Raw genomic sequence first — 27510 nt, 5'->3', positions numbered from 1 at the left:
AAGGATGAAGCGTAGGAGCAAGTCAGTGATACAGAAGATAAAATGATGAAAAATAAGAAAGCTGAAAAAAGAGAAAGGAAACTATTAGAGATTACAAAAGGGAGATTCAGAGAACTCAGCAATTTTATAAAGCGAAATAATATCCATATAACTGGGGTCCCAGAAGATGAGGAGTGGGAGGAAGGGGCAGCTGGAGTAGCAATACTTTTATCAGACAAACTAGGTTTTAAACCAAAGATTGTAAGAAGAGATGAAGAAGGATACTATCATAATAAAGGGGTCTATCTAACAAAAAGATCTAACAATTGTAAATATTTATGCCCCTAACATGGGAGCACGCATATATATAAACCAATTAATAACAAACTTAAAGAAACAAATTGATACTAATACAATAATAGTAGGGGACTTCAACACCCCACTCACAGCAATGGACAGATCATCTAAGCAGAAGATCAACAAGAAAACAAGGCTTTGAATGACACACTGGACCAGACGGACTTCAAAGATTATATTCAGAGTATTTCATCCTAAAGCAACAGAATACACATTCTTCTCAAGTGCACATGGAACATTCTCCAGAATAGATCACACACTGGGTCACACATCAGGTCTCAACCAGTACAAAAAGATTAAGATTATTGCAACTAATGAATCATTGAACATTATATCAAAAACTAATGATGTACTATAAATTGGCAAATTGAATTTGAATTAAAAAAAAGATTATACCACGCATATTTTCAGACCACAATGCTTTAACTCAAAACTTGAACTCAATCATAAGAAAAAATTTGGAGGGGCGCCTGGGTGGCACAGCGGTTAAGCTTCTGCCTTCGGCTCAGGGAGTGATCCCAGCGTTATGGGATCGAGCCCCACATCAGGCTCCTCCGCTGTGAGCCTGCTTCTTCCTCTCCCACTCCCCCTGCTTGCGTTCCCTCTCTCGCTGGCTGTCTCTATCTCTGTCGAATAAATAAATAAAATCTTTGGAAAAAAAAGAAAAAATTTGGAAGGACCACAAATACATGGATGATAAAGAGCATCCTACTAAAGAATAAACGGGTCAGTAGGATTTGAGATGGCGGAGGAGCAGGGGATCCTAATTTCGTCTGGTCCCTGGAATTCAGCAAGGTAGTTATCAAATCATTCTGAACACCTACGAAATCAACTGGAGATCTGAGAAAAGAATTACTGCAATTCTACAAATAGAAAAAACAACCACTTTTTGCAAGGTAGGCAGTGCAGAGAAGCGAATCCAGGGCGATATATCGGGCGATAAACCAGGGAGAGGAGGGAGCTTAAGGTGTCTACCGGAAAGTAGTAAAAGCAGCGAACTGCAAAATCGTTAAGTTTTAGAAGTCTGCTGCACTTGGAGGCGTCCCTGGCTTAAAGCTGCTCAGGTGGCGAAGTGTGGTGGATTCCAGGTGGGACAACGTGGTCACAGGATACCAGAGGTCAGAAAAAGCCAGAGGTGCCTGAGTGCAGCACAGTTTCCGAGCATCAGCGCAGGGAAGCTGGCTGAAACAGCGAGTCTAGATGCCAGCTTTCTGCTCGCATTGCCATAAACCATGAACTGCTGCACGATTGCGCAACCACTCTCCAAGCAGGGGCCTTGCAATAGGCAGTAGCCTGGCAAGACCCTCCTCCCTCACCCGGGAGGAATGGCTGAGTCCATACTGCAGGAGTCCATAAAGTTAGGAGACTGGAAACTCGGTCGTGTGCCCGAGATAAAAAAGTTCAGTCACAGGCTGGATGAACACAGGACAGAAACCAGGGAGACAAGAGTGATTGACTACTTTTCTGTGAGTGCTCACTGAAGAGTGGCAGCACGAACTTTCAGCTCTGGGGCTAGATATTGGGGTGCTGCCATTTTCATCCCCCCAAGTGGTGCTGAAAGCCTTCAGGGAACAAAACAGTGGCATATAGCGCAATCCGGAGCTGCTTACCCTGAGCCTGGCCCCCTGGCAAAGGGGGCAAAATTTCACCAGGGCAAGGACACAGGCCCCTCCTCCAGAAGACCAACCAGCAGGAACAACCGGCTAACACCAAATTTATAGGTCATAGAAAACCACAAAACTTCAGTTCTTGGGGAAAACAGTATATAGCCTTCGTGGGTTTTTTTATTACTCTATAGTTTCTCAGGGGTTTTTTTCCAGCTATTTTCTTAATTTATCAATTCTTGTTTTTTAATTCTTTTTTAACTTTTATCTATATGTTATATATGTTTCTTATTTTTGCTTTCCTTTCTTTTTATTTTAGTATATATGTAAGTTTTTCTTTCTTTCCTCTTTTGGGATCTAGATTCTTTTAACAAACAGACCAAAATACACCCAGGATCTAGTTTATTGTTCTGTTCTGTTTTACTTCTTGTTTGATTTTTTGTTTTGTTTTCTTTCTGTTTTCTTCTAGTTTGTTTAGTTTGTATTTTTCTGGTGGTGTTGTTGCTATTTTAGTATTTTTTCTCTCTCTCATCTATTCTTTTCTGGACGTAATGATGAGACAGAGAAACTCACTCCAAAAGAAAGAACAGGAGGCAGGACTCACTGCCAGGGATTTAATCAATATGACTGTAAGTAAGACATCAGAACTAGTTTTCAAACAACGATTATAAAGATATTAGCTGGGTTTAGAAAAGCATAGAGGATATTAGAGAATCCCCTACTGGAGAAATAGAAGAACTAAAATCTAATCAGGCTGAAATTAAAAATACTATTACTGAGATACAGTAAAAAACAGCGGTCCTAAAGGCCGGGATAAATGAGGCAGGAGAGACAGTTATAGAAGACAAAATGATGGAGATTAAGAAAGCTAAGAAAAAGAAAAACAACTACTGGCTCATGAAGGAAGGATTCGAGAAATCAGCGATACCATGAAGCAAAACAGTATTAGAATAACAGTCCTCTCAGAAGAAAAGGAGAGGGACAAGAGGTTTATATGAACAGATTATGGCTAAGAAATTCCCTAATCTGGGCAAGGAAACAGCCAATCAAGTCTAGGAGGCCCAAAGAACCCCCCTCAAAATCAATAAAAATACATCAGCACCTCCACATATGATAGCAAAGCTCGCAAATTTCAGAGAAAATCCTGAAAGCAGCTCGGGACAAAAGACCCATCCACAGAGACCTGGTAGGCCAGAAAGGACTGGCATGATATACTCACTGTGCTAAATGGGAAAAATATGCAGCCAAGAATACTTTATCTAGCAAGGCTGTCATTCATAACAGAAGGAGAGATAGTTTCCAGGACAAAAAAAAAAAAAAAAAAAACTAAAGGAATTCATGAACACTAAAACAGCCCTGCAAGAAATATTAAAGGGGATTTCTTGAGTGGAAAAAGAGAGAGTCCAAAAGTAACAATGACCAGAAAAGAACAGAGATAATCTACAGTAACAGTGACTTTACAAGTAATAAAATGCCACTAAATTATCTTTCAATAATTAGTCTGAAAGTAAATGAACTAAATGCTCCAATCAAAAGACACATGGTATCGGATTGGATAAAAAACAAGACCCATCAACATGCTGTCTACAAGAGACTCATTTTTAGACCCAAGACACCTCTAGACTGAAAGTGAGGGGGTGGAGAACCATTTATCATGCTAATGGACATCAAAAGAAAGCAGGGGTAGCAATCCTTGTATTGGACAAATTAGACCTTAAAACAAAGAGCGTAATAAGAGATGAAGGAGGACACAATATCATAATAAAAGGGTCTATCCAACAAGAAGATCTAACAATTATAAATACTTACAAGCCTAACTTGGGGCACCCAAATATATAAACCAATTAATAACAAAATTACAGAAACACATTGATAATAATACAGTAATAACAGGGGACTTTCAAACCCCACTCCCAGCAATGGACAGATCATCTAAGCAAAAGATCAAAAATGAAATAAGGGCTTTGAATGACACACTGGACCAAATGGACTTCAAAGATTATATTCAGAGTATTTCATCCTAAAGCAACAGAATACACATTCTTCTCAAGTGCACATGGAACATTCTCCAGAATAGATCACACACTAGGTCACACATCAGGTATCAACCAGTATCAAAAGACTGAGATTATACCATGCATATCTTCAGACCACTTGCTTTAAAACCTGAACTCAATCGCAAGAGGAATCTGGAAGGAGCACAAATACACGGAGGTTAAAGAGCATCCTACTGAAGAATAAATGTGTCAACCAGGAAATTAAAGAAGAATTTAAAAAACAAATGGAAATAAAAGAAAATGAAAACACAACAGTTCAAAACCTGTGGGATGCAGCAAAGGCAGTCCTAAGAGGGAAGTATATAGTAATACACGCCTTTCTCAAGAAACAAGAAGTCTCAAACACACAACATAACCTTACACCTAAAGGAGCTGGAGAAAGAACAGCAAATAAAGCCTAATCCCAGCAAGAGCAGAGAAATAAAAATTAGAGCAGAAATCAATGACATAGAAATCAAAATAACAGATCAATGAAACTAGGAACTGATTCTTTGAAAGAATTAGTAAGAACAATAAATCCTTAGCCAGACTTATCAAAAGGAAAAGACAAAGGACCCAAATAAAATCATGAAAGAGAGGAAATCACAACCAACCAAAGAAATACAATTATAAGAACATATTATGAGCAATTATTTGCCAACAAATAAGGCAATCTGGAATAAACGGATAAATTCCTAGAAACATATAAACTACCAAAACTGAAACACGAAGAAAAGGAAAACCTGAACAGACCCATAACCATCAAAGAAACTGAAGCAGTAATCAAAAATCTCCCAACAAACAAAAGTCCAGGCCCAGCGGAATTCTACCAAACATTTAAATAAGAATACCTATTCTTCTGAAGCTGTTCCAAAAAACAGATGTGGAACAAAAACGTCCAAACTCATTCAATGAGGCCAGTATTACCTTGATCCCAAAGCCAGCCAAAGACGCTATCAAAAAGGAGAATTAGAGACCAATACCCATGATGAACATGGATGCAAAATTCTCTTCAAGATACTAGCCAGTAGGATCCAATAGCACATTAAAAGGATTATTCACTACAATCAAGTAGGATTTACTCCTGGGCTGCAACAGTGGTTCAGCATCCACAAATCAATCAATGTGATACACCACATTAATAAAAGAAAGAACAAGAACCATATGATCATCTCAACAGATGCAGAAAAAGCATTTGACAAAATACAGCATCCACTATTGATTAAAACTCTCTCCAATGTAGGGATAGGGGGAACAAGCCTCAATATCATAAAAGCCATATCCAAAAAACCCACAGCAAATATCATCCTCAATGGGGAAAAACAGAGCTTTTCCCCTAAGGTGAGGAACATGACAGGGATGCCCACTCTCACCACTGTTGTTCAACATAGTACTAAAAGCCCTATCCTCAGCAATCAGACAACAAAAAGAAATAAAGGCATCCAAATAGGCAAAGAAGTCAAACTTTCACTCTTTGCAGATATGATACCCTATACTAAAAACCCAAAGACTCCATCCAAAATACACTAGAACTCACATAGGAATTCAGCAGCATGGCAGGATATAAAATCAATGCACAGAAATCAATTGCATTTCTATACACTAACAATGAGACAGAAATAAGAGAAATCAAGGAATCAATCCCATTTACAATTGCACCAAAAACCCGTAAGATACCAGGTAATCGACATAACCTAAGAGGTAAAGGATCTGTACTCTGAAAACTATAGAACACTAATGAAAGAAACTAAGGAAGACACAAAGTGGAAAACCATTCCATTCTCATGGACTGGAAGAACAAATCCTGTTAAAATGCTACCTATAGCAATCTATACATTCAATGCAATCCCTATCAAAATAGCATCAACATTTTTCACAGACCTGGAATAAACCACCCTAAAATTTGTATGGAACCAAGAAAAGATACCGAATCACCAGGGGAATGTTGAAAAAGAAAACCAAAGCTGGTGGCATCACAATTCTGGGCTTCCAGCTGTATTAGAAGGCTGTAATCATCAAGATAGTATGGTACTGGCACAAAAACAGACACATAGATCAATGGAACACAACAGAGAACCCAGAAATAGACCCTCAACTCTACGGTCAATTAATCTTCGGCAAAGCAGGATAAAGAATATCCAACGAGAAAAAGTCTCTTCAATAAATAGTGTTGGGAAATTTTCATGCAGAAGAATGGAACTGGACCATTTTCTTACATCATACACAAAAATAAACTCAAAATGGATAAAAGACCTAAATGTGAAACAGAAATCCATCAAAATCCTAGAGAACACAGGCAGCAACCTCTTTGACGTCAGCTACAGCAACTTCTTGCTAGACACGTCTACAAAGGCAAGGGAAACAAAAACAAAAATCATCGATTGGGACTTCAAGATAAAAAGCTTCTGGGGCGCCTGGGTGGCACAGCGGTTAAGCGTCTGCCTTCGGCTCAGGGCGTGATCCCGGAGTTCTGGGATCGAGCCCCACATCAGGCTCCTCCGCTATGAGCCTGCTTCTTCCTCTCCCACTCCCCCTGCTTGTGTTCCCTCTCTCACTGGCTGTCTCTATCTCTGTCAAATAAATAAATAAAAATCTTAAAAAAAAAAAAAAGATAAAAAGGTTCTGCACAGCAAAGGAAATAGTCAACAAAACTAAAAGACAACCTACAGATTGGGAGAAGTATCTGCAAATGTCTTATCAGACAAATAGCTAGTATCCAAAATCTATAAAGAACTTCTCAAACTCAACACCCAAAAAACAAATAATCCAATCAAGAAATGCAAAGAAGACATAAACAGACTTTTCTCCAAAGACATCCAAATGGCTAACAGACACATGAAAAATGCTCCACATCACTTGGCATCAGGGAAATACAAATCAAAACCACAATGTGATACCACCTCACACCAGTCCGAATGGTTAAAATGAACAACTCCAAAAAACAGATGTGGAACAATGTTGGCAAGGATGTGGAGAAAGGAGAACCCTCTTACAGTATTGGTGGGAATGCAAACTGGTACAGTCACTCTGGAAAACAGTATGGAGGTTCCTCAAGATGTTAAAAATAGAGCTACCCTAGGACCCAGCAATTGCACTACTAGATATTTATCCGACAGATACAAACATAGTGATTCAAAGGGGCACCTGCACCCCAATGTTTATAGCAGCAATATACACAAGAGCCAAAATATAGAAATAGCCCAGATGTCCATCACCAGATGAATGGATAAAGAAGTCACACACACACACACACACTCACACACAATTGAATAACATTCAGCCATCAAAAAGAATGAAATCTTGCCATTTGCAAGGACATGGATGGAACTAGAGGGTATTCTAAGCAAAATAAGTCAAAGACAAGTATCATATGATTTTACTCATATCCACATAATGAGTTAACATATTCATATTTATGAAATAAAACAAATAAACATAGGGGAAGGAAAGGGGAAAAAAAAGTAAGACGAAATCAGAGAGGGAGACAAACCATAAAAGACTCCTAACTATAGTAAACAAACAGGGCTGCTGGAGGGGAGGTGAGTGGGAGCATGGGGTAACTGGGTGATGGGCATTAAGAGGGCACTAGATATAATGAACACTGGGTATTATATGCAACTGATGAATCACTAAATTCTACCTCTGAAACTAATAATACACCGTATGTTAATTAAATTGATTTTAAATTAAAAAAAGAAAAAGCCCAGGATGCCTGGGTGGCTCAGTAGGTTAAGGGTGAAGCTTCTGCCTTCGGCTCAGGTCATGATTCCAGGGTCCTGAGATCGAGTCCACATCAGGCTCCCAGCTCCACAGGAATCTGCTTCTCCCTCTGCCCCCCCCACCCCCATGTGCGCGCATGCACTCTCTCACAAAGTCAAATCTGAAAGAAAAAAAAAAAAAGTCCAATTTGGCTTTTCACTTAGGGGAGAAAAAAAAAGATGTGGTATATATATGGAATAGAATATTACTCTGTCATCAAAAAGAATGAAATCTTGCCACCTGCAACAAAGTGAAAGGAACTAGAGGGTATTATGCTATGGGAAACAAGTCAGTCAGAGAAAAACAAATACCATATGATTTCATTCCTATGTGGAATATTTTTTTTTCTTTTAAAGATTTTATTTATTTATGGGACAGAGAGACAGCCAGCGAGAGAGGGAACACAGCAGGCGAGTGAGAGGAAGAAGCAGGCTCCCAGTGGAGGAGCCCGATGTGGGACACGATCCCGAAACGCCGGGATCACGCCCTGAGCCGAAGGCAGACGCTTTAATGACTGCGCTACCCAGGCGCCCCCCTATGTGGAATTTTCTAAACAAAACAGATGAACATAGGGGAAGGGAAGGAAAAATAAGATAAGATACAGAGAGGAAGGCAAACCATAAGAGACTCTTAACTATAGGGAACAAACTGAGGGTTGCTGGAGGGGAATTAAGTGGGGAATGGGATAACTGGGTGATGGGCATTAAGGAGGACACTCGATGTAACGAGCATTGATCTTACATGCAACTGATAAATCACTAAATTCTACCCTTGAAGCTAATAATATACTGTATGTTAACTAAATTGAATTTAAGTACAAACTTAAAAAAATATATAACAATGTATATATTTTTTAATTTTAATTCTCCTTCATCTCATTACTGTAATGCATTTCTGCATACTCCTGTGGTGGAAATGCCTGGATATAAATAAATCAACATTATCAGGGTTATTCCATGTCTCCTGAACTACAGTCCCTTTCAATTTTGAACAAGGAATACACTTTGTTTAAAGAATATACTCATATCCTACTACATTCATAAATCTCAGCCTACCAAGTTTCACAAGTCATTAATAACAAATGTGGGTTAAGATTTAAGATTTCCTTTATTATTATTTTGTGTATTATTATATAGATAGATGGAAATAAGATATCACAGCATTGCGTTCACCCCTGTTCCCAATTACTCTCCCTTCAAACATCCTGGAACATCATTATTGTTCTATGTCAGGGGTCGGTAAACACAGGTCTGCTACCTGTGTTTATATGGCCTACAAGCTCAGAATGGTTTTTATATTTTTAAATGAGTGGAGGTTAAATCAAAAGAAAAATAAATATTTTATGACATACGAAATTCAAATTTCAGTGTCCATACAAAAAGTTTTATTGGAATAAAGCAATTCTCATTCATTTGGTATCATCTAACACTGTTTTCACACTACAAATACAGAGGAAGAGTATGAGCCTCAAAGCAGAAAACACAGCTTATTTGGTTCTTTAGGAAAGTTTTGTCAACCCTTGTTCTATATCATAGTACACGCCCTACGTAATTTTATATTTTTATCTAAACATTCTCTCACCTTTCCTTCCATATTCAGCATAAATTCTTGTTAATAACCAGTCTCCAGGCAAACACATTCTTCACAGACCTTTGAAATACACTTCCTCCTCAGAATGGTCACCTACAAACAGAAAGCCAGAATGGAATGCTAGCAAAACCTTAAAAGTTACAAAAGAACAAATTAAAACCAGAACCAAACCTCACCATCACCACCCTCCCTCCAAAGCAAAGCTAAAGTGGCTCACCCCCCAGTTAGTGGCTTTTAAACTACCCTATCTTAGAATTGAAGTATTTTGGGCACCTGGGTGGCTCAGTTGGTTAGGCTTCTGCCTTCTGCTCGGGTCATGATCCTGGGGTCCTGGGATGGAGTCCCTCGTAGGGCTCCCTGCTCAGCCAGGAGTCTGCTTCTCCCTCTCCCTCTGCCCTGCCCCTAATTTCTCTCTCACATAAATAAAATCTTTAAAAAAAAAAAAACTGAGGCATTTTATAAACTAAATTTTACCACTGCTAAAATTCCTAATAGTCAAATAACAATGAGAAAAATAAATAAATAAACGTAATTTTCCCAAGTTTAATCCTCTTCAAATCATTGGCTACCAGAAAAAAAAGGCGCAAGGAGACCAATTATATTAGTATGCCTGATCCTAAATCCCTATACCACGCACATTTGGTATTTTCTGCAAGTAAATAGTTTCTGGCTCCCAGGATGAAAGGTTAAATACTGCATTGTGCTTGTAAACAACATCACAACTTACACAGAAACAAGACGGGCCACTGGGTCATTTCCTTCTAGAAATAGGTACACCAAAATTTGCCCATGTCTTTCATTCTGCATGCCAAATGTTGGGGGAAAGAAGGTGGGACAAGCTGCCTTTTCAATGAACATCAGACATTCCTAGCACTAACTCCTCCCCAGTCTCATCACACCTCTACCCTGCACTAGGTCCTCCCCAGCTCCATCACCTCTATTCAGCACCTCCTCCCTAGTTTCAACACACTTCTTTCAGCAGGCTCTTCCCCCGAAGTCACAGGCCTGCAAAGCTTCCAGTAGCAGAAGAGGAAAGCAGGGAGGCTATAATGTAAAAGTCTGGAGTCCCCACACAAGCATCATCTGCTCTTTGAGACAATCTCAAGTCACAGCCCCCAAAGTGGAAAGAACGGGCGTTAGCACCCACTTAACAGCTGTTTACAGCACGCTTGCTTGCGGTCTGGCGCCGAGTGAAGAGTTGAGGATAAAAGGTGAGCAGTAGAATGGCAGGACTTCCACTCCACCGGGGGAGGTAGTGTCTTTAAGCCCGCCTAGAGAGGGTAGGGCGAGGAGCATTTGAAGCCCAGGGCAGGGAGAACTCACCTAATCCTGGAATGTTAAAAGGCTAAAACTCAACCAGTCGGAAGTGACGTGCCAGCTGAGACCCGCAGGTCCGCCACGTAACTGGCCGCCGCTTCAGCTCGCCACCTTCTCTCTGGACTGGCCTGAAGAGAGGATAAGTGTAGCTGAAAGTCCGCAACCGCCCTTGCCGTGCCCTCAGCGGCTTCCAGCCCCCCCGGGACCAGCGAGCGTGGCCAAAGCCCACCCCGGAGCCTGGCGGGACAGCCACCGTCCCCGGCGCCCATCGGCGCCCTGCGGGCAATGGGGCTTCAGCGCTCAACCAGGCGCATGCGCGGCCCTCTTTCTCCAGAGGATTCCTCCAGTCACCTGGACGACCAAATTTCAGACACCTGCCCCTCCGGGTCCCTTCTCGCTCTTGACTCCTCCAGCTGGTTCTCACCTCTGGCCCCTCTCCTTCTCCTCCTCCCGCAGGCACCGCTAGGCCTTCCCGCGGCGGCCAGCCGACACCCCGGCTTCCACTGACACGAGCCTCTCGGCGCGGCTTCCGCTTCCGGCGAGTATTGTGTGTCGCGCTGCGGGGCGGGGGTGGGGGGAGTAGGAAGGAGGGAGGCAGCGCTCCGGCGGCTCCGCGCCCCGCACTCCCGGACCTGAAGCCGGGAAGGTAGGTGCTGTCCCGCCGCCGCGCCCGGGCCCTGGGGCCTGCCCCTGCCGGCCGGCTCCGCACGCCGCGTCCCAGCGCCCCGCGACTGCGTCACCGGCCCCCCGCACGTAACCACAGCTGCCTCCGCCCGCCTCGGGCCCGGGCGGACGTTTTGCCGCCCCGGCGACGTCAGCGCGTCCGGCGTTGCTTGGCTACCCCGCCGTTCCCCCGTCCCGCTGCCGCTCGCCTCCCCGGGTGAAACTCTGACGCCGTCACCGCGGGCCTCGGCTGCGTCATAGCGGCGGGCATCCCACCTTCACGTCACACCTCCTCCTCACCTGGACACGCATTCCTTCCTCCCTGTCAACCACGACGTTTCCTCTCCCCCTCTCCAATCCCCTTACGCCAGATCTGGCGAGAGAAGATGGAGATGAGGGTGGGACTGAGTTGTGGACGACGCTCAGGAGAGGGTCGCAAGGTGGGACCCCGGACAGTGGTAGAAACAAAATGAGGACGTCCCTGAAGTTTGCCCTTCTACTGAGACATGAGGAATAGAGGGAAAGCAATGACCAACCCAGAGGCACCCGAGGCCTCACTATGGCTGTACCTCCCGAGTCCTCTCTCTGCTTTCCTAACCTTTTCCCCATTTCTCTTTCACACCACTTCTTTGCCAGTCTAGATACATCCTGGTCCCTAACTCTGCGTACAGTTCAACTCACCCCAGGTGAGGAGGCCACCTAATTTCTAGAAGAAAGGGGCAGGTTCACTAGTCAAAGTTGGTTTCCCTTCGGTAAAGAAGAATCATCTGACTGAACTTCTCTCCTGGTTGAGGGAAGAATTCAGGTCCAAATAAATTATCAGCTCCTACTCCAAATTAAAACACTTTTCATGTGTGCCATCAGTATATACAATAATCATTGTTAACCCAACTCATTACATGGCCACTTCTCTCTTAGCACTTAGACCTACTAAATTTCCTTTCTTCTGGTGGGTCCCTAGGTGTGGAGGGGAAGGAGGGGGTGGATAGAGAAATCAACTATTTCATGGATAAAAGTGGTGATTTTCAAGGAAGAAGTGGGGGACTAGCCTTCTGCTGTATAAACCCCTTTGTTGCATTTCCAGTATTTTGAGCCTTCTTTTGAGGGAGACTTGATTGACTGTTTACTTTTCTTTCTCTAATTCCCAACCACTCCAGAACCTATTAGTTGGAGGCACAGTACCTCGAAGAAATTAGTTTTCAGTAGCTATTTCAAAAGACTCCAGTCACTGATGAATATTTAGAAAAAAAACTTGTCAGCTCTCTTTTCAAGAAGTATATATTTTTCAAGAAGTATATACTGATATACTCTTTAGTGTAGTTGCCACGTATTTATCACTTTTCAACTGTTCCAAATGTTCAAATGCACACAAAGAAATGAGATGTTGTGTGAATCATTTCATTCCAAGAAGGCACACTTCCTCTAGATTAGTCTGATAAAAGAAAGAATAATTTCTGAAAAGAAGAGCTTGTTACTCTTGCCTAACTTATTCCTTTTCTTACCCTTTGAAAGAGTGAGGGAATAGTGGCAGAGAAGCTTATGCTTCAAGGGGCTATTACAATAAAATTCTTCTGTAATATTAAACTTTAAAATATATTTAAGAAATCTTAATTAACACTTTGACTTTCATGGCACTTTTCAGTTTCCCAAGCTCCTTTCTCATCTATTAGAAAAATATGTCAAACTAGGGATACATTGGTCTGGTTTTAAGATACATGTGGAATAGTCTGCACCAGGAGATGTATGCTGAGCTAGAGTTTAAGGAGTCCTCTAATGAGAAAGCAGAGGTAAAGACAAAAGAGATTGGTGGTTGGGTGTCAGTGTGCTAAGGAGGGGAAAAAAAAATAGATTGATGGCTGGGAGTCACAGGTTTTGGAAACAGAAAGAAAAAAAGAGGTTAAGGGGCACCTGGATGGCTTAGTCGATTAGGTGTCCAACTCTTGACCTTGATCTCAGGGTCCTGAGTTCAGGCCCTGTATTGGGCTCCACACTGGGCATGGAGCCTACTTTAAAAAAAAAAATGTAATCTAGTGGAAAAGAAGATGTAAAATACCAAAATAGGGCTAACTGGATTTAGGATTTATCATGGGAGTAAATGTCAGGCCAGGGGTACGAAAAGAATAAACCTCCAACTAATATTTTTCTTTCTCTGCCCCCTTTCCATTCCTAAGTTAAATAATGGCAGAGACAAGTCTGTTAGATGCTGGGGCCTCTGCAGCCTCCACAGCTGCAGCGCTGGAGAACTTACAGGTGGAGGCAAGTTGCTCTGTGTGCCTGGAGTATCTGAAGGAGCCTGTCATCATTGAGTGTGGGCACAACTTCTGCAAAGCTTGCATCACCCGCTGGTGGGAGGACCTAGAGAGGGACTTCCCTTGTCCTGTCTGTCGAAAGACATCCCGCTACCGCAGTCTCCGGCCTAATCGACAACTAGGCAGTATGGTGGAAATTGCCAAGCAGCTCCAGGCTGTCAAGCGGAAGATCCGAGATGAAAGCCTCTGCCCCCAGCACCACGAGGCCCTCAGCCTCTTTTGCTATGAGGACCAGGAAGCTGTATGTTTGATATGTGCAATTTCCCATACCCACCGGGCCCACACCGTCGTGCCACTGGATGATGCCACACAGGAGTACAAGGTGGGGAACCAGACACATGATGCCAATGTGGGGCAAGAGGGAGAAGCACAAAGAATGGGAGACTCCCTGGGTAGAGGATCCCAAGCTCCGTAGGGCAAGACTGTATCTGGTCCTTACTCTAGTCCCCTCAGAGCTACATACACAGAGGGCATACAGTACATCTGATCAGTTATCCTCAAGCATGAAGAAGAGCAGTTTTGAGGAGTGCCTCAAAATTGCTTTCTGACTTTTTCTGATATCATTTGAGTCTTAACGGGTGAATATCAATATTGTGTGGTCTTATAATGTATCATTTTTTATAAATGAATGAAACCACTTGGAGATGATCAAACTTAGGAAGAACTGAAAAGTGGTCTGGTTTCTCCTTCTGTCCCCCTGCTCAGAATGTTCCTTATTTTCTCATTGGTAACATCAGTTTAGACTGATCCCCACCAGACTAAGCTGAACTTGTCTGCCATTTGTATCTGCCTTGATAATGGGTAATATGACATCTGATTTAATTACTGTTGGGACACAGGGTAAACGTTCGAGTAATAGGAACTAAAGATTTTAATATCTTAGCACTGATCAGGTATTTTGTTTAATTATGTTAATAAAATCTTGGACACAAGATTTAAAGTAGTTTAGAATATAAGCAATAAAGACTTTATTATATTTGTAGGTGGTTTGATTTGGATGGGAGGACAAGTGTAAAGGATATCAGAGTACAGAAGGTCACTTTGAACATAATAGGCAGCCACTTGAGTAAGAAAATGATAGGATTGGGGAAGGACATGGAGTTGGTGACAGCTGGACAACTGTGAGATTCAGTGAGAGGAAAGTTTGGTGAGCAAGGAAGATGATGGGCACAGGCTGGTGGCAAGAAGAGGGACCAGAAATTGACACCCCAAATGACAGGCAAGGAAGGGAGTGGGATCAGCGGGTGATGAGATGGATAGGAAGCACGTAAATGGTTTAAAATGAATGGGGTAACCTTTGTAGGATGTGCCAGCCAACCCCAAATGCCACCTCTCCCACTTCCCACCCTCAGGAAAAATTGCAGAAGTGCCTGGAGCCCCTGGAGCAGAAGCTGCAGGAGATCACCCGCTGCAAGTCCTCTGAGGAGAAAAAGCCTGGAGAGCTCAAGGTAAAGGCAGGTGATTCCATCTGGGCTGCTCTGCAGGCAGTTAAACACACATTAACCACACATTATTTAATCCACCAGTCTGATTCATTAGAAAAATGCTGTTCTCTCAAAAACAATGGTATTTTATTAGGCTTCTTTGTCATTATACATTGTACTTAAATTATTTGTCATGAATTAAGTATTGAAGAGAAGGATGTAGGAAGTAAAGGAAGGACAGACAGAACATCTTACTTGTGGCAAGTTGAGGGAGTTCATGCCCATTGGTCTCCTTTTTTCTTGTAAAGCAGGGAGAGAGCAGGGATAGGAGTTTCTTAGAGGGATTGAGGAGAGAAGAATTTGGAAGGTTCACTGGGGAGAAAGAAAGAAGAAGCTGACAAAGAGCTCCCAGAACTGCCCAGTGACTTTAGGACCACCCACATTCTCTTAAGTAAGTTCAGGTATGCTAAATGATGTTGGTTCATTCCTAGACTGTTGCTCTCTCCATCCTACATCTATAGGATCCTATCTATCGTTCAGGCAGGATAAAAGCCACTTCCTATGCAGCCTTCCTTGACTCTTCAGAAATTAACTTTCTTAATTTGCGTATAATTTTGCTTCTCTTTCATAGAATTACCATATTTGTAACATGATATTTTGGTATCTGTCTTATTTTATTGGACAGTGAACAATTCTTAATAGTGGCAGCAATAACTAAGTATTTATTGAGTCCCGTGTATGAATTGATTGGGTGCCATGACATTCCAAACTTACAAGGTTGCATTAGGCTTTATGGTTCTGCCCAGGTTAGAGTTCTAAGAGTTCAGGCCAATGAACATGTGGGACCTAGAGGAGCTGTCAGACAAAGAAAAGGGGGTCCTGGAGGTCATCTTTAGCAAATATGAACTTAGATACCTTGTAAAGTAGGTATTATTACCCTCAGTTATCACAGGAGGAAACAAAACTGGAATAAATATCTAGTCTAAGATCGCACAGCCAGTATCTGGCAAAATCAGGGATACTAGCTCTGCATGAATCAATAAGTATGTATTAAGCTTCTAATATAGGCCAAATTCTGACACTGGGGAACAATGATGAGCAAAAACACAGTCCCTGTCCTGCTTGAGCTTACAGTCAAGTGGAGAAAATAGATAATGACATGGCACAAAAAGCACAGTTGCAAATTCATAAGAAGACAACATAGAAATTTGACCTCATTAAAAGCTTCCAGAAGAAATAATGAGTTTTTGGAGTTGAGATTTAGGGATCACCAGAAATTAAACACAAGTTTGAAAATAGTAGAAACACTAATTTTTTAACAATGACAACATTTTGACAGAAAGCAAGTATTATTAAGATTTACTAAGTATTACCTTAATCCTTTATATATTTGAATAAAGCAAGCATTTGAATTTTTTTAAATTTTAACTAATTTTGATTGCAAAGGTGAACTTTAAAAAAAAGTTCTTTGTTCTTTTGGAGGGCTCCTGAGAAACTTAAAATATGTGAAAACGAAGCTTATTCCCAGTCATTAACTTTCCTGTTCCTGTTGATCACCTTCTTAAAGGTAAAGGATAAAGAGGGGAATAAAAATTTTTTTAAACCTTCTAAATGCTTGAACAGAACTGTGGTGTTTTTAAAAATTCAGTGGTCTCTGAAACTACCACGAACATTCCTTTTGTGACCATTTGAATTCTCCTTCCTACTTCTCCCTCATCCGTACTTGCAGAATCAGACCCAGTGCCCCTTTTAGACATAAATAATTTAGTAATTAACCATGCTGAAATGAAAATTATAGATAAAATAATCATCTGCATAATTTTAAAGACTCATGTCCAAATACACACACAAGCACACACATCATAAAGGAAAGTGATTTAAATAAAATCTGATATGTAAATATTTGGGCAAGACTACCCCAAAAGACACCACAATGTAGTTTTATCCTTGTACCTATATGTGACATCATCAACAATGCAACAAATACAAATTCAGACTGAAATAATTGCATAGTAATACTGACAAGCACCACAAGCAGCTTAGATCTTGGTGACATAATTTTTCAAGATGAAAAGTAGCTTTTGATAAAGTTCTAATTAAAAATACAGTCTTAATTTTATTCAGCCATTTCTGAAAAGCAGTTATATTAAAACCGGGTACAAATTACTCTGTTTATGTATAAAATGACATTCAAGTCCAGGCCTATGTTTTTAAATATACAGCAGAACATAGAAAACGGTGCAGAACAGTACATGTTGCAGAGTCATCTCATATATTGGAGTGCTGGCAGCCTTACTAGAGTACCCCCAGTTATGGCAAAAAAAATTAAAAAGCCCTGTGTTTCCAAAATATCCCTACTGGGAAGTAACACCCTCATTAAGAACTACTGCCCTACATATATAGAGTGAAAACAAAGAGAAGGGATTATGGAATTATATAAAAGACAGCCATTTTGCTCCTTATTTACCACAGTTATGAATCCTACATTCTTCCCATACATCACCTCTCAACATACACTAACATACACATGTGTGTGCACACACAGGGAAAAATGTTGTATTTTACTTAGGGGTTAAGAAATAAAATTCAGTTATCTTACCAGCATAAACGAGTGTATTCAGGAATAGCAGAGAATTGCAGTTCAGGACAAGCAAGCTAAGGCAAAGCCATAGGCAAGTCTAGAGAACTAAGGAGAGGACCCCTCTTCTAAAGAGGAAAGGGGGTAGTTGGGAAGGGCTCTTATAAATGAAAAGTCCTTGTAGTAAACTGGGAGTTCAGAGTATAGTGACTTTTCATTGGCTGGTTGTGACAGTTTGTCACTGGCTGGGCTTGTTGCCCTGCAAAAAGAAAACCTTTCTTCCTCCTGTTGGGGTGGTAAGATAGTACAGACTTGCAAGGTACATCTCTTCTGGTTGGGTCTACAATTGATGTGGTAGGTGAGAGCTCCCCCTGCTGGCATCCTGATTCCATTTTAGTGAGGTTTCCTTTCATAATTTTCACAGGGTACATGTTGTAAGAATATATTTCGTTCCAGTGTGCATCTGAGAAGGCAGCAGTGGAATGGGAAGCAGCAGCAGCTCCAGAACCAGAGCTAGCCAGCCTCTGCTGAGAACTAGCTTGAAATCCAGAAATACCAGGCTTCTAAGGCCCATACTGGCTTTGCAGCCACTCTCTGTCCCCCTCAGACCTGCCTTTCAGTCCCTATCTACGTTTTACTTCCCGAGTCCCTGTCTCTGCTTCTCTTTTACTTCCCTCTTGGGTTTACTGTTCCCTATCGGTCACGTGACACTTGGAGCCTCCATCTGGGCAGATCACTTGTTGCAGTGGAGGTTCAGAAGGGAGGACATGCTAGGTGATAACCTTCAGGAAGTGTTATGGCTGGTGTTTTAGTCCTATATCATCAAATTTCACGAAGGTTAGAGGTTTAATTCTGTGTGGTAGCTGAGAGAAAACATGTTTCAACAACTAATTCACAAACTTCTGGAACCTATTCCTGGAATGGGAACTGTCAGTTCTCTGAAGTGACATGAAACTTTAACAGGTTCTTCCCTGAAATCTATATACAGGTGACCCTTGAACAAGGTCAGCAGTGCAGTGGGAAATCTGCATATAACTTTCGACTCCCCAAAAACTTAACTCTTTTTTTTTATTAGTTTCAGAGGTAGAGTTTAGTGATTCATCAGTTGCATATAACACCTAGTGCTCATTACATCACGTGCCCTCCTTAATGCCCATCATGCAGTTACACCATTCCCTCACCCACCTCCCCTCCAGCAACTCTCAGTTTGCTTCCTGTGATTAAGAGTCTCTTATGGTTTGTCTCCCTCTCTGATTTCATCTTATTTTATTTTTCCTTCCCTTTCCCTATGCTCCTCTGTTTTGTTTCTTAAATTCCACATATGAATGAAATCATATGATATTTGTCTTTCTCTGACTTATTTCACTTAGCATAATACCCTCTAGTTCTATCCATGTCATTGAAAAATTTAACTCTTAAGACTTTACTGTTGACCAGAGGCATTAGCGATGACCTAAACAGTGATTAACACCTATTTTATATGTTATTTGTATTATATACTGTATTCTCACAGTAAAGTGAGCTAGAGAAAAGGAAATGTTATTAAGAAAATCATAAGGAAAAGAAAATACCCTATTTATGGAAAAAAAAGTCCATGTGTAAATGGACCCTCACAGTTCAAACCTGTATTGTTCAACAGTCAACTGTATATATTTTGTAACAACCCATTACTACAATCTTACTGATTCAGATACTTTTCCAGTTCGTTCTCTGGTTTGTAGAGGGTAGACGTCTGGCAATATACAAATGATGACCATCTTATCTCTAACTTTCCAGTACTTATTGCTTTCCTTTTCTTGATAAATTGCATTAGCTAGAGTTTAGAATTGGGAATAGCAGATATATCTTGTATCCATAATAGTAGATGTCATCATATTATTGAGTTCTTATATCTTGCTTTTTTTTCACTAAACCATAGAAGTACAGCTTTTTTAGAATAAAGAAAATTTTAGAATAAAGAAAATTAAAATGTTTTTAAACACTGATTTTTTTAAATTTCCCCAGTCATCTTCATTCCCGAGTAATCAGTAAGGGTGACAGTGAGAATGGAACCATTACTTACAGAAGGAAATTTCAATGGAGAGAAACATGAGTATCCTGTTAAGCTATTTCCAGTGACCCTGGAAGTCTGTGTTAATTCATACACATGGTGGGTAGGGAAAGGCCCCACTGGCCCTGCTAAATATAACACTTTCCCTCTTTTCTCAGAGACTAGTGGAGTGTCGCCGGCAACAGATCTTAAAGGAATTTGAAGAGCTTCATAGGCGGCTGGATGAAGAGCAGCAGATGTTGCTCTCACGACTAGAGGAGGAGGAACAAGACATTCTACAGCGCCTCCGAGAAAATGCTGCTCACCTTGGAGACAAGCGCCGGGACCTGGCCCACTTGGCTGCTGAGGTGGAGGGCAAGTGCTTACAGTCGGGCTTCGAGATGCTTAAGGTTCGACCTTTGCCCCTGCATAGCCCCTCAGGTCAAGTGCAGTATAGCTTTGCACAGGCCCTTCTGTCAACCTGGGATGCTCACTCTTCTGCTTTGCTTCTCTAATCCAGTTCTTGAGTCCAGACATACTCAGAGGATCTTTTTTCTATAGAAAGGCTTCTCTGATTTCCCCCATCCCCTTCTAATCATTTCTGTGTTCTTATGTCTTGTGAACAATTATGTGCTTAATTTGTACCAAAGAAAATAATTCCCTTTGAAAGGAGGGAAATCGAGTCTGAATTAGTGAAAAAAAACTATACATTAAAAATTATGTAAATGTAGTTGCCATTACTTTTAGGTCCTGGAACTTGATTTACCTAGTGCTAAAAAAAAATACAAACCTAGTTTGAAGGACACTTGAAACTATGTATAAATAATATATTACTTTTGATATGTAAATATTGCCTTTAAAATGTTTGAAATAATTTGTTCTTTTAAGCGGATGAATGGTGTTAGCAAGGCTGTAGGAAATATGTCTCTTATTTTAGAGATCAGATTACCAGCATTTGAATCAGTGAGGCTTCGTTGTACATATATCTGCGTGTTATGTATTGCTTGGTACTTATTCTTGTGTCCCTTCATGTATGTGTGTTCTGCCTTCCACATTAAACTGGGAAATCCTTGGGGGGCAGAGATTTCTCTTCTTTGTCTTCTGGACCCCAAGTATTCACAAATCAGGATTGGCACACAGTTATTAATGTTTATTAATGAGTAGCAGATGGGGATAACAAACAACAACAGGAAAGTGTGATTCATTCCTATGCCACCAGTCTGTACTGATCCTCAAAGAGACAGGTGTGTGGTTGGTACTTGGGGGACAGAGTAAAGAGCAGACACAATCCCTGTCCTTTTCATTGAGCTCCCAGTATCCTTAAGGAGCAAGACAAAGACACAAGAAACCATTTGGAAGTGATATAAATTGCCAAGCTTCGTGCTAACCAAAAGTTGAAAACGGGGATCAGGTTGCAAGAGATGTACTCAAATCCCCCTGGAGCTCTTCCCCGTGCATTGTGACCCTCAGTTTGCCCTATTCCTATTGTATAGATCTAGGAATTTGGGGAGGGGGGAAACCTTTTGCCTGTAGGACCCTTGACTACCAGGACCAATATTGCTTTCTTTTCTCCTTCCCTCTAGGATGTCAAAAGTACCCTGGAAAAGTAAGTGATTCTTGCATCTCTTTGAGTGAGTTAGGTCTTGGCTTAGAGACCAGGAGTACAGTTAGGAGTTAGGGGAGAAGGATAGGAAAGTCACGCAGTGTCTGGTAAGATGGGGGAGAAGGTTCATTGCACCCATGAAGCCAGTCAGAGAGCAAATCATTGGGAGTAATAGTCCATTACCTTTTCCCTTTTGAGCATCAGGACTAACCTGGTGAGGAAGATACCAAGGTAATGTAGAACCAGATTCTCCCTGTGCCTGTGGGTGGAAATGTGTCCAAACAAGACAGACAAAGGAAGGGGTTTGGAGAGTGGGGAGAGTGATTACCTACTTGCATGAAATATAGCCATACCCCCAGAAAGTTCTGAGACTCATTCTTAAAATAAGGCTCTGTCCAGGGGACCCTGTGGCTCTCCATAGATTGGCAAAAGAAAGCAGTAAGTGAGTACTTGTCTTCAGAGAGGAGGAAGAAAGTGGGAGGTTGGAGAATTTTAGTTTCTCCCCAAAGAGAATATCTGCATACTCACTCAGCTGGAGCTTCCCCTGACCCTGCCCTCTCTTCCCCTATCTCCCTATCCCTCCTAGATGTGAGAAGGTGAAGACCATGGAGGTGACTTCAGTGTCTATAGAGCTGGAAAAGAACTTCAGCAATTTCCCCCGACAGTACTTTGCCCTAAGGAAAATCCTTAAACAGCTAATTGGTGAGTTGTTCCCAAAAGTAAACTAGTAGAGGGAATCAGCAGAGAAGAAAATCTTTAGATCCCACTTTATCTGGGCTCCACTTATCCCATCTGTCACTTTTTGTGCCCATCCCTTTACCTGGCTTTCAATTTCACTGTGAGTAACAGAGCTTAGGTGTCATCTACTCTTAGGCCCACACTTTTCTAAATAGGCACCCAGAGAGGTTAAATAATATGCCTAAACTTGTCCCCCCTTGAGAGTGAAAGGGAGTATCATTAATATTTACTCAGAGAAAATAGTCATGAACCAGGACTGTTCCAGATACATGATCACCCTATCCCTGGACCATAATACTGTCTTTCTGTGTATCCTTCTTAACATTTTCTGTTCTTTCTGGCCCTTAGACTATGACTTGTGCTTCTTCACGTAGTGAGGATGATATCACAGGGTGATGGAGAAGGGGTCAGGCAGGAGCCTAAACCATCAGCCCTCGCAGAACCAAGAGATCATTAGCTGTTTACTTTAGGGCCAGGGTGAGAAGGGAAGCCATTGTTCCCTCCTTTCCCTTAGATGACACCATGGATTGAGAAAGTGAATCAAACCATGGTGTTCTTGGGACCTTTAAGGAAGCAGGCTCTGTAAAGGCAGGCTGGAAGAGTGAGGCAGGGCATTTAGCTATTCCCGTCCTCATCTAGCTCCCCACTCTGGCTTCTCCCGCCAGCGGATGTGACCCTGGACCCAGAGACTGCTCACCCTAACCTAGTCCTGTCAGAAGATCGTAAGAGCGTCAAGTTTGTGGAAACGAGACTCCGGGATCTCCCTGACACACCACGGCGGTTCACCTTCTACCCTTGTGTCCTGGCTACTGAGGGCTTCACCTCAGGCCGACACTACTGGGAGGTGGAGGTGGGTGATAAGACCCACTGGGCAGTGGGCGTGTGCCGGGACTCCGTGAGCCGAAAGGGCGAGCTGACTCCACTCCCTGAGACTGGCTACTGGCGGGTGCGGCTGTGGAATGGGGACAAATATGCAGCCACCACCACGCCTTTTACCCCTTTGCACATCAAGGTGAAACCCAAGCGGGTGGGCATATTCCTAGACTATGAGGCCGGCACACTGTCTTTTTACAATGTCACAGACCGCTCTCATATCTACACTTTTACTGATACTTTTACTGAGAAACTTTGGCCCCTCTTCTATCCAGGCATCCGGGCTGGTCGGAAGAATGCTGCTCCACTTACCATCAGGCCCCCAACAGATTGGGAGTGACAGGTAGGGATGTGGGAATAATTGGGGTGAGTCAGGGTCAAGAGCTATGGGCCTTCCTTCCTGTGACCTGCTGGAACGTCTTCGTGTCTGCCTGGTTCCAGTCCTGCACTGTCTAGGAGAAGCACCTTGGTTTCTAGAACGGTTTATATGGTGGAGTAGATAGGACTGGTCTGGGATGAGAGCACAGCTGTGTCTCCCTCCTGTCAGGGTGGGGAGCTAGTTCCCAGGGGTTGTCTCCCCTGAAGTCCATCAGGTTTTTCTATTGCACATGGATAGGTTGGGAAGGAAGGAGAGGCTTTTCCGGAAACAGAAAGTCTGTGGGAGGGTCTGACTTGCTCAAAACCAGAAGAGGAAAGAGAAACCCCTGTACATCCTTTTAGGGGTTCTTTGACCCAGAATGGTCTTATTTCTTGAGGAAGATCAGAGGGGTCTGTGTACCTCTAGACTAAAATAAAGATGAATGATAGTTGCTGTTATGGGTCTAGAAGTTAAGGAGTTTTTTGTTTTTGTTTTTGTTTTTTTGAGGGCAGAGATTGAGCATCAAGATTAGAAAGAAAGTCGGGAAAGGGGCTAAAGGAACAGATTCCTAGTGACTAATGAAGGGGATAGGGGTTTCTTTGGTCTTCCATTCCCAGAGTAAGTTGCCATTATGAGTAGGATTGGCCAGAGGTAGGAATTGGGGGAGGAGAGGGTGAGAAGAAAGGAGAGGAGAACTTGGGTCCCTGCCTCAGCCTTCAGCAAAGCTGGCTTAGTGCCTGCCTCCTTAGAGTTGGTTGTCTCCAAGATGTCAGCCAGTCACCTTTCTCCTGCAGAGATGAGGTACCAGAGACCCCCAAGACACATCTACCCATTCACTGCTTTCCCAAGGGAACCTGGAAAGGACAGTCAGGTATTAGAGGAAAGAGAAAGGTTTTTCTATCCAAAGCCCTGGCCTTAAAGGATGTTACCAAGTAGCTGCTCCCAAGTTCTCAGCCTTGTTGCTTGGCTAAGGTGTCCAAGCCAAAAAGGGAGAAAGGAAATGGAGTCTTCTTCACCCTGAGGACAGGGTAGAAGAGAGGGTGTGTAGAGGGAAGGGTCAGGCAGGCAACTTCCTTTAGCCTGTGTGCATATGGCCTGGAACTAGTGTTCACAGGAGCCAGTCTTTTGCTTATTTGTTGCCATCCTTCACCTTTTGCCATTTCCCCTATCAGAGAATGTAAATCATTTTGACATTAGGCCAAAATAAACAACTTGTAGGGTACATATGTTGTCAAAAAAGGTTAAAGCGATGCATGTCAAACCAAACTAAAATGATTTGAAATATCTGCTATTTGGGTGATCAGGGGTTCACAGAAGATTGGGACAAGAGACTGCAGTTTATTGAGAGTGTTTCAATTCCTCCTACCACCTCAACAGGACTTTGTCCAGACTCTCCTCTTACCTTTGTGCCTTGACTGTGGTTCTTTGTGGCAAGATGCTTTGGTTGGTAAAACATAATATGGAACAAAGGATCCACTGAAGTGATCTCTGTGTTGTGTGGTAATTTGATGATGGCCTTTTGTTGATGTGTAAGAATCACTGGTGTTAAGAATGCATGATCCTGGGGTTCGCCCTCAGTGATTGATCAAGGTCTGGGGTGGGCCTGGATGTCTACATTTAAAACATACTCCTCATTGGAATTTAGGGATCCTTGTGAAATTAATCCTAGAGGAGGTTTTGGCCATTTCTTCTGAGCTGGAGGCCTGGTTTCCTGCCTGGCCTGACAGGATTTGAGAAGGGAGAGAGGCCTTATTCTCTCCTGACTTAATGCTGCCCTCTCCCTGTCTCAAGGTTCATTCACGTTCTGCCCCTCCAGCTCACATCCCTCTACTTCTGACTTCAGGAACTGGTGATCATTACCTATGAGGCAGAAGTAAACACAAGATGTCAAACAGAACAAACTGGGAGACAGAGGTCAGAGTAAGGAATGTGAAGTATATGATTGGAACAGGGGAGGTGGGGGAGGGGAGAGTTTCAGGGGCAGGAGATGTCAGAAGTTTCTGTGCTCCAGTACCTAAGACTAGAAGTTAGCTAGGATCACCTACTATGTATGTGTCCAGCACTGCATAATAGGAAGTGTTTATTTGGTAAGTGGAAAAGAATGGGAATAAGCTGTGCTTCCTCCCCTTGACCACCCTCATGATCCTTTACAATTTCACTCCTGCTGGTACCAGTGCTTTTTCTGAATGTATAACTTCTGTTCCTTCGGTCTGTAGATCTTTCAGGCAGCAGCCTTGGGCTTCAGGAGAGTAGGGCAGAAGTTCTAGCTGGGTGTAAATTGCACATAAGCATCTCCCCATAAGGAGACCAGTCTTCTGTGCTAAAAATGTTTTGCAGTTTAAGATCCTCTCCTGTTCACTAGACTTTCCGACCTAGTATAACTGATCATGGGCTTGAGGAAGACTAGAAGGAAGCCAAAACTCAGGAAGGGACCCTGGACTTGGGTGGCAGGGGTGGGTATGGGTTTATAGGCAACTGGAGTCCGTGAGGCCGCAGGGTGGCGCCAGAGTAAGGCTCTCAGAGAGGGGCTCGCGGGCCCAGGAACCACACTTCCCAGGAGGCCGTGCGCGGGCGCCTGAGGCGGGGCTACCGGAGGGGCGGGACCTGCGGACGGTCGTGTGTGAGGTGCTCGAACGGCGCCGATGGCTGGGCAGGTGAAGGACCGCGAGGCCTTCCAGAGGCTCAGCTTCCTGTACCAGGTGAGTCCCGCGTCGGGGGCGTACGGGGAGGCGGCCGGGTGTGGCCGGCCACGAAGTAATGGTTTCCCTCCCCCAGGCCGCCCACTGTGTCCTTGCGCAAGACCCCACGAACCAGGCGCTGGCGAGGTTTTACTGCCACACGGAGAGGACCATTGCAAAGCGGCTGGTCTTGCGGCGGTGAGATGCGCAGGGAAACTGGCGGCGGGCGGGACGCGGGAAGAGTGGGAGAGGGAGCGCGGGCGCTCGGACCACCAACCCCCTCCTCCCGCAGGGACCCCTCGGTGAAGAGGACCCTCTGTCGTGGCTGCTCTTCCCTCCTCATCCCGGGCCTCACCTGCACCCAGCGCCAGAGACGTGAGTGCTTCTGATGATGTGGGGTGATTGAGGAGCACCAGTGGGCAGGGGAGGAGACCCCCTTCCTCGCTTTAGGTGGGCTTCTGGCGTGGGATTTACAGCAGCCGGCTTCTTCCAGCTCCTGGTTGAACGGCTAACTCCACACGGACCAACTAAGGAAAGTCTGGGCAGTAGGGAAATGATGTTGCCCTAAGAGGTAGCCCCGCCCACACATACTAATAGATGTTGTTTTGCATAGTGGAGGACAAGATTCACATCAGCATTCATTCATTCATTCAACAAATATTTTTCTAGGATGTGTCAAGTATTGTACAAGATCCATTATTCTCACTGAAATTATAGTCTGATAGGACAGACTAAGAAACAAGATAGTGTAGAAAAATGCTTTACTTGAGGAAGTAAAATGCTAGGTTACTTATACCAGTGGTGGTACGGTTCATGATAAGCAAGAGAAGTGAGAAATGGAAATTCTAGGCATGCCTGAGGACTCTGAGACAAGAGAGCTTGCGGTGCTGTCAGGGAGACCAGAGTCCAGGAACCTGGAGTTTGAGGTAGGCAAGGGCAAAAACGTGAGGCTGGGGAAGGACACAGGGCAGATCTTGAAGAGGCTTCTTAAGAAGTTTGGACTTTATCTTAAGGGATACTGAGAAATCGACAGACTGTAGGCAGGGGTAAGATGCCTCAAATTTGTATTCAAAGATGGGAAATGTTGGAATTCCTATTGAGAAACAGTGGAGGCAAAACTGGGTGCAGGAGACCTTTTCTTCTCCTAAACCTGGGCACTTCCCCCCACTCCGCACCTTCACCCAGGCTGCAAGGGACAGCGCTGGACAGTACAGACTTGCCTAACATGCCAGCGCAGCCAGCGTTTCCTCAATGATCCTGATCATCTACTCTGGGGAGACCGGCCTGAGGCCCAGCTGGGGAGCCAGGCAGGTGAGAGGTTTGTAGAGAAAAATTGGGGATGCCCCCAGGAAGTTAGGGGTGGTGGGGGCGCATAGAGCTGAAGAGGACACACAGGTGGATTCTGGATTGCTGTGAGAGGTGCAACAATCTTAAAAAACTCAAATTCTCATCTACCCAGATCTCAAATCACCACAGCCCCTGCCAAAGGCAGCCCACCCCATTCCAGCCCACCTTCCTGAGGAGAAAGTGTAGCCTCAGAGCTCCAGCCACCAGTGATGGATTCACCCTATCTTTCAAATAAATAAAGTATAATTGTGTTTCACTTTGTGTGCTT

At 43.2% G+C, this 27510-nt stretch overlaps 1 protein-coding gene and 1 long non-coding RNA gene across 11 annotated transcripts in view; one reads left to right on the top strand and one right to left on the bottom strand.

Moving 5' to 3' along the window:
* The window catches only part of LOC123794298 (uncharacterized), a 43585-nt gene extending 32380 nt beyond the window's left edge, over positions 1–11205 (bottom strand). Inside the window, exons 1-3 of one of the 2 annotated variants that reach the window (XR_015722594.1) lie at positions 11067–11205; positions 10649–10770; positions 9317–9418 (exon numbers count right to left, since the gene is read on the bottom strand). This is a non-coding gene — a long non-coding RNA (uncharacterized LOC123794298). Of the gene's footprint in view, positions 1–7869; positions 9419–10648; positions 10771–11066 lie in introns of those variants that run through there. The other variant, XR_006780175.2, reaches the window with a different exon arrangement.
* Positions 11196–27498, top strand: TRIM39 (tripartite motif containing 39). Of its 9 annotated transcripts, none has more exons than XR_015722590.1 (13): positions 11196–11288; positions 13477–13936; positions 14967–15062; positions 19825–20055; positions 21229–21251; positions 21835–21950; positions 22652–22836; positions 23135–23202; positions 25759–25916; positions 25993–26093; positions 26188–26270; positions 27081–27206; positions 27355–27498. XR_015722590.1 is itself a non-coding variant. In XM_087858059.1 (9 exons), exons 2-9 carry the CDS (start codon positions 13484–13486, stop codon positions 25052–25054), a joined length of 1218 nt encoding a protein of 405 aa, XP_087714185.1. In that variant the 5' UTR covers positions 11446–11991; positions 13477–13483; the 3' UTR covers positions 25055–25860. The 9 variants fall into 9 exon arrangements, 4 of the variants coding, with proteins under 4 accessions (XP_087714184.1, XP_087714183.1, XP_087714185.1 ...); XR_015722592.1 differs by lacking the exon at positions 11196–11288 and adding an exon at positions 11510–11991 and having other exon boundaries at positions 27081–27213; XR_015722591.1 differs by lacking the exon at positions 11196–11288 and adding an exon at positions 11534–11745.
* Positions 27499–27510: the final 12 nt, after the last annotated feature.

The sequence above is a fragment of the Ursus americanus genome, chromosome 32 (assembly GCF_024610735.1).
Source record: "Ursus americanus isolate L20-20 chromosome 32, mUrsAme1.1.p, whole genome shotgun sequence".
Lineage (NCBI taxonomy): Eukaryota > Metazoa > Chordata > Mammalia > Carnivora > Ursidae > Ursus > Ursus americanus.
This window is presented reverse-complemented; position numbering and strand designations above follow the sequence as displayed.

Excerpts from the sequence above, each read along its gene's own strand:
- TRIM39 (XM_087858058.1), top strand. The coding sequence starts at position 13,484 with ATGGCAGAGACAAGTCTGTTAGATGCTGGGGCCTCTGCAGCCTCCACA. Across the intron at positions 15,063-19,824 it reads AAAAGCCTGGAGAGCTCAAG|AGACTAGTGGAGTGTCGCCG; the intron begins GTAAAGGCAGGT and ends CTCTTTTCTCAG. Across the intron at positions 21,252-21,834 it reads GTCAAAAGTACCCTGGAAAA|ATGTGAGAAGGTGAAGACCA; the intron begins GTAAGTGATTCT and ends TATCCCTCCTAG.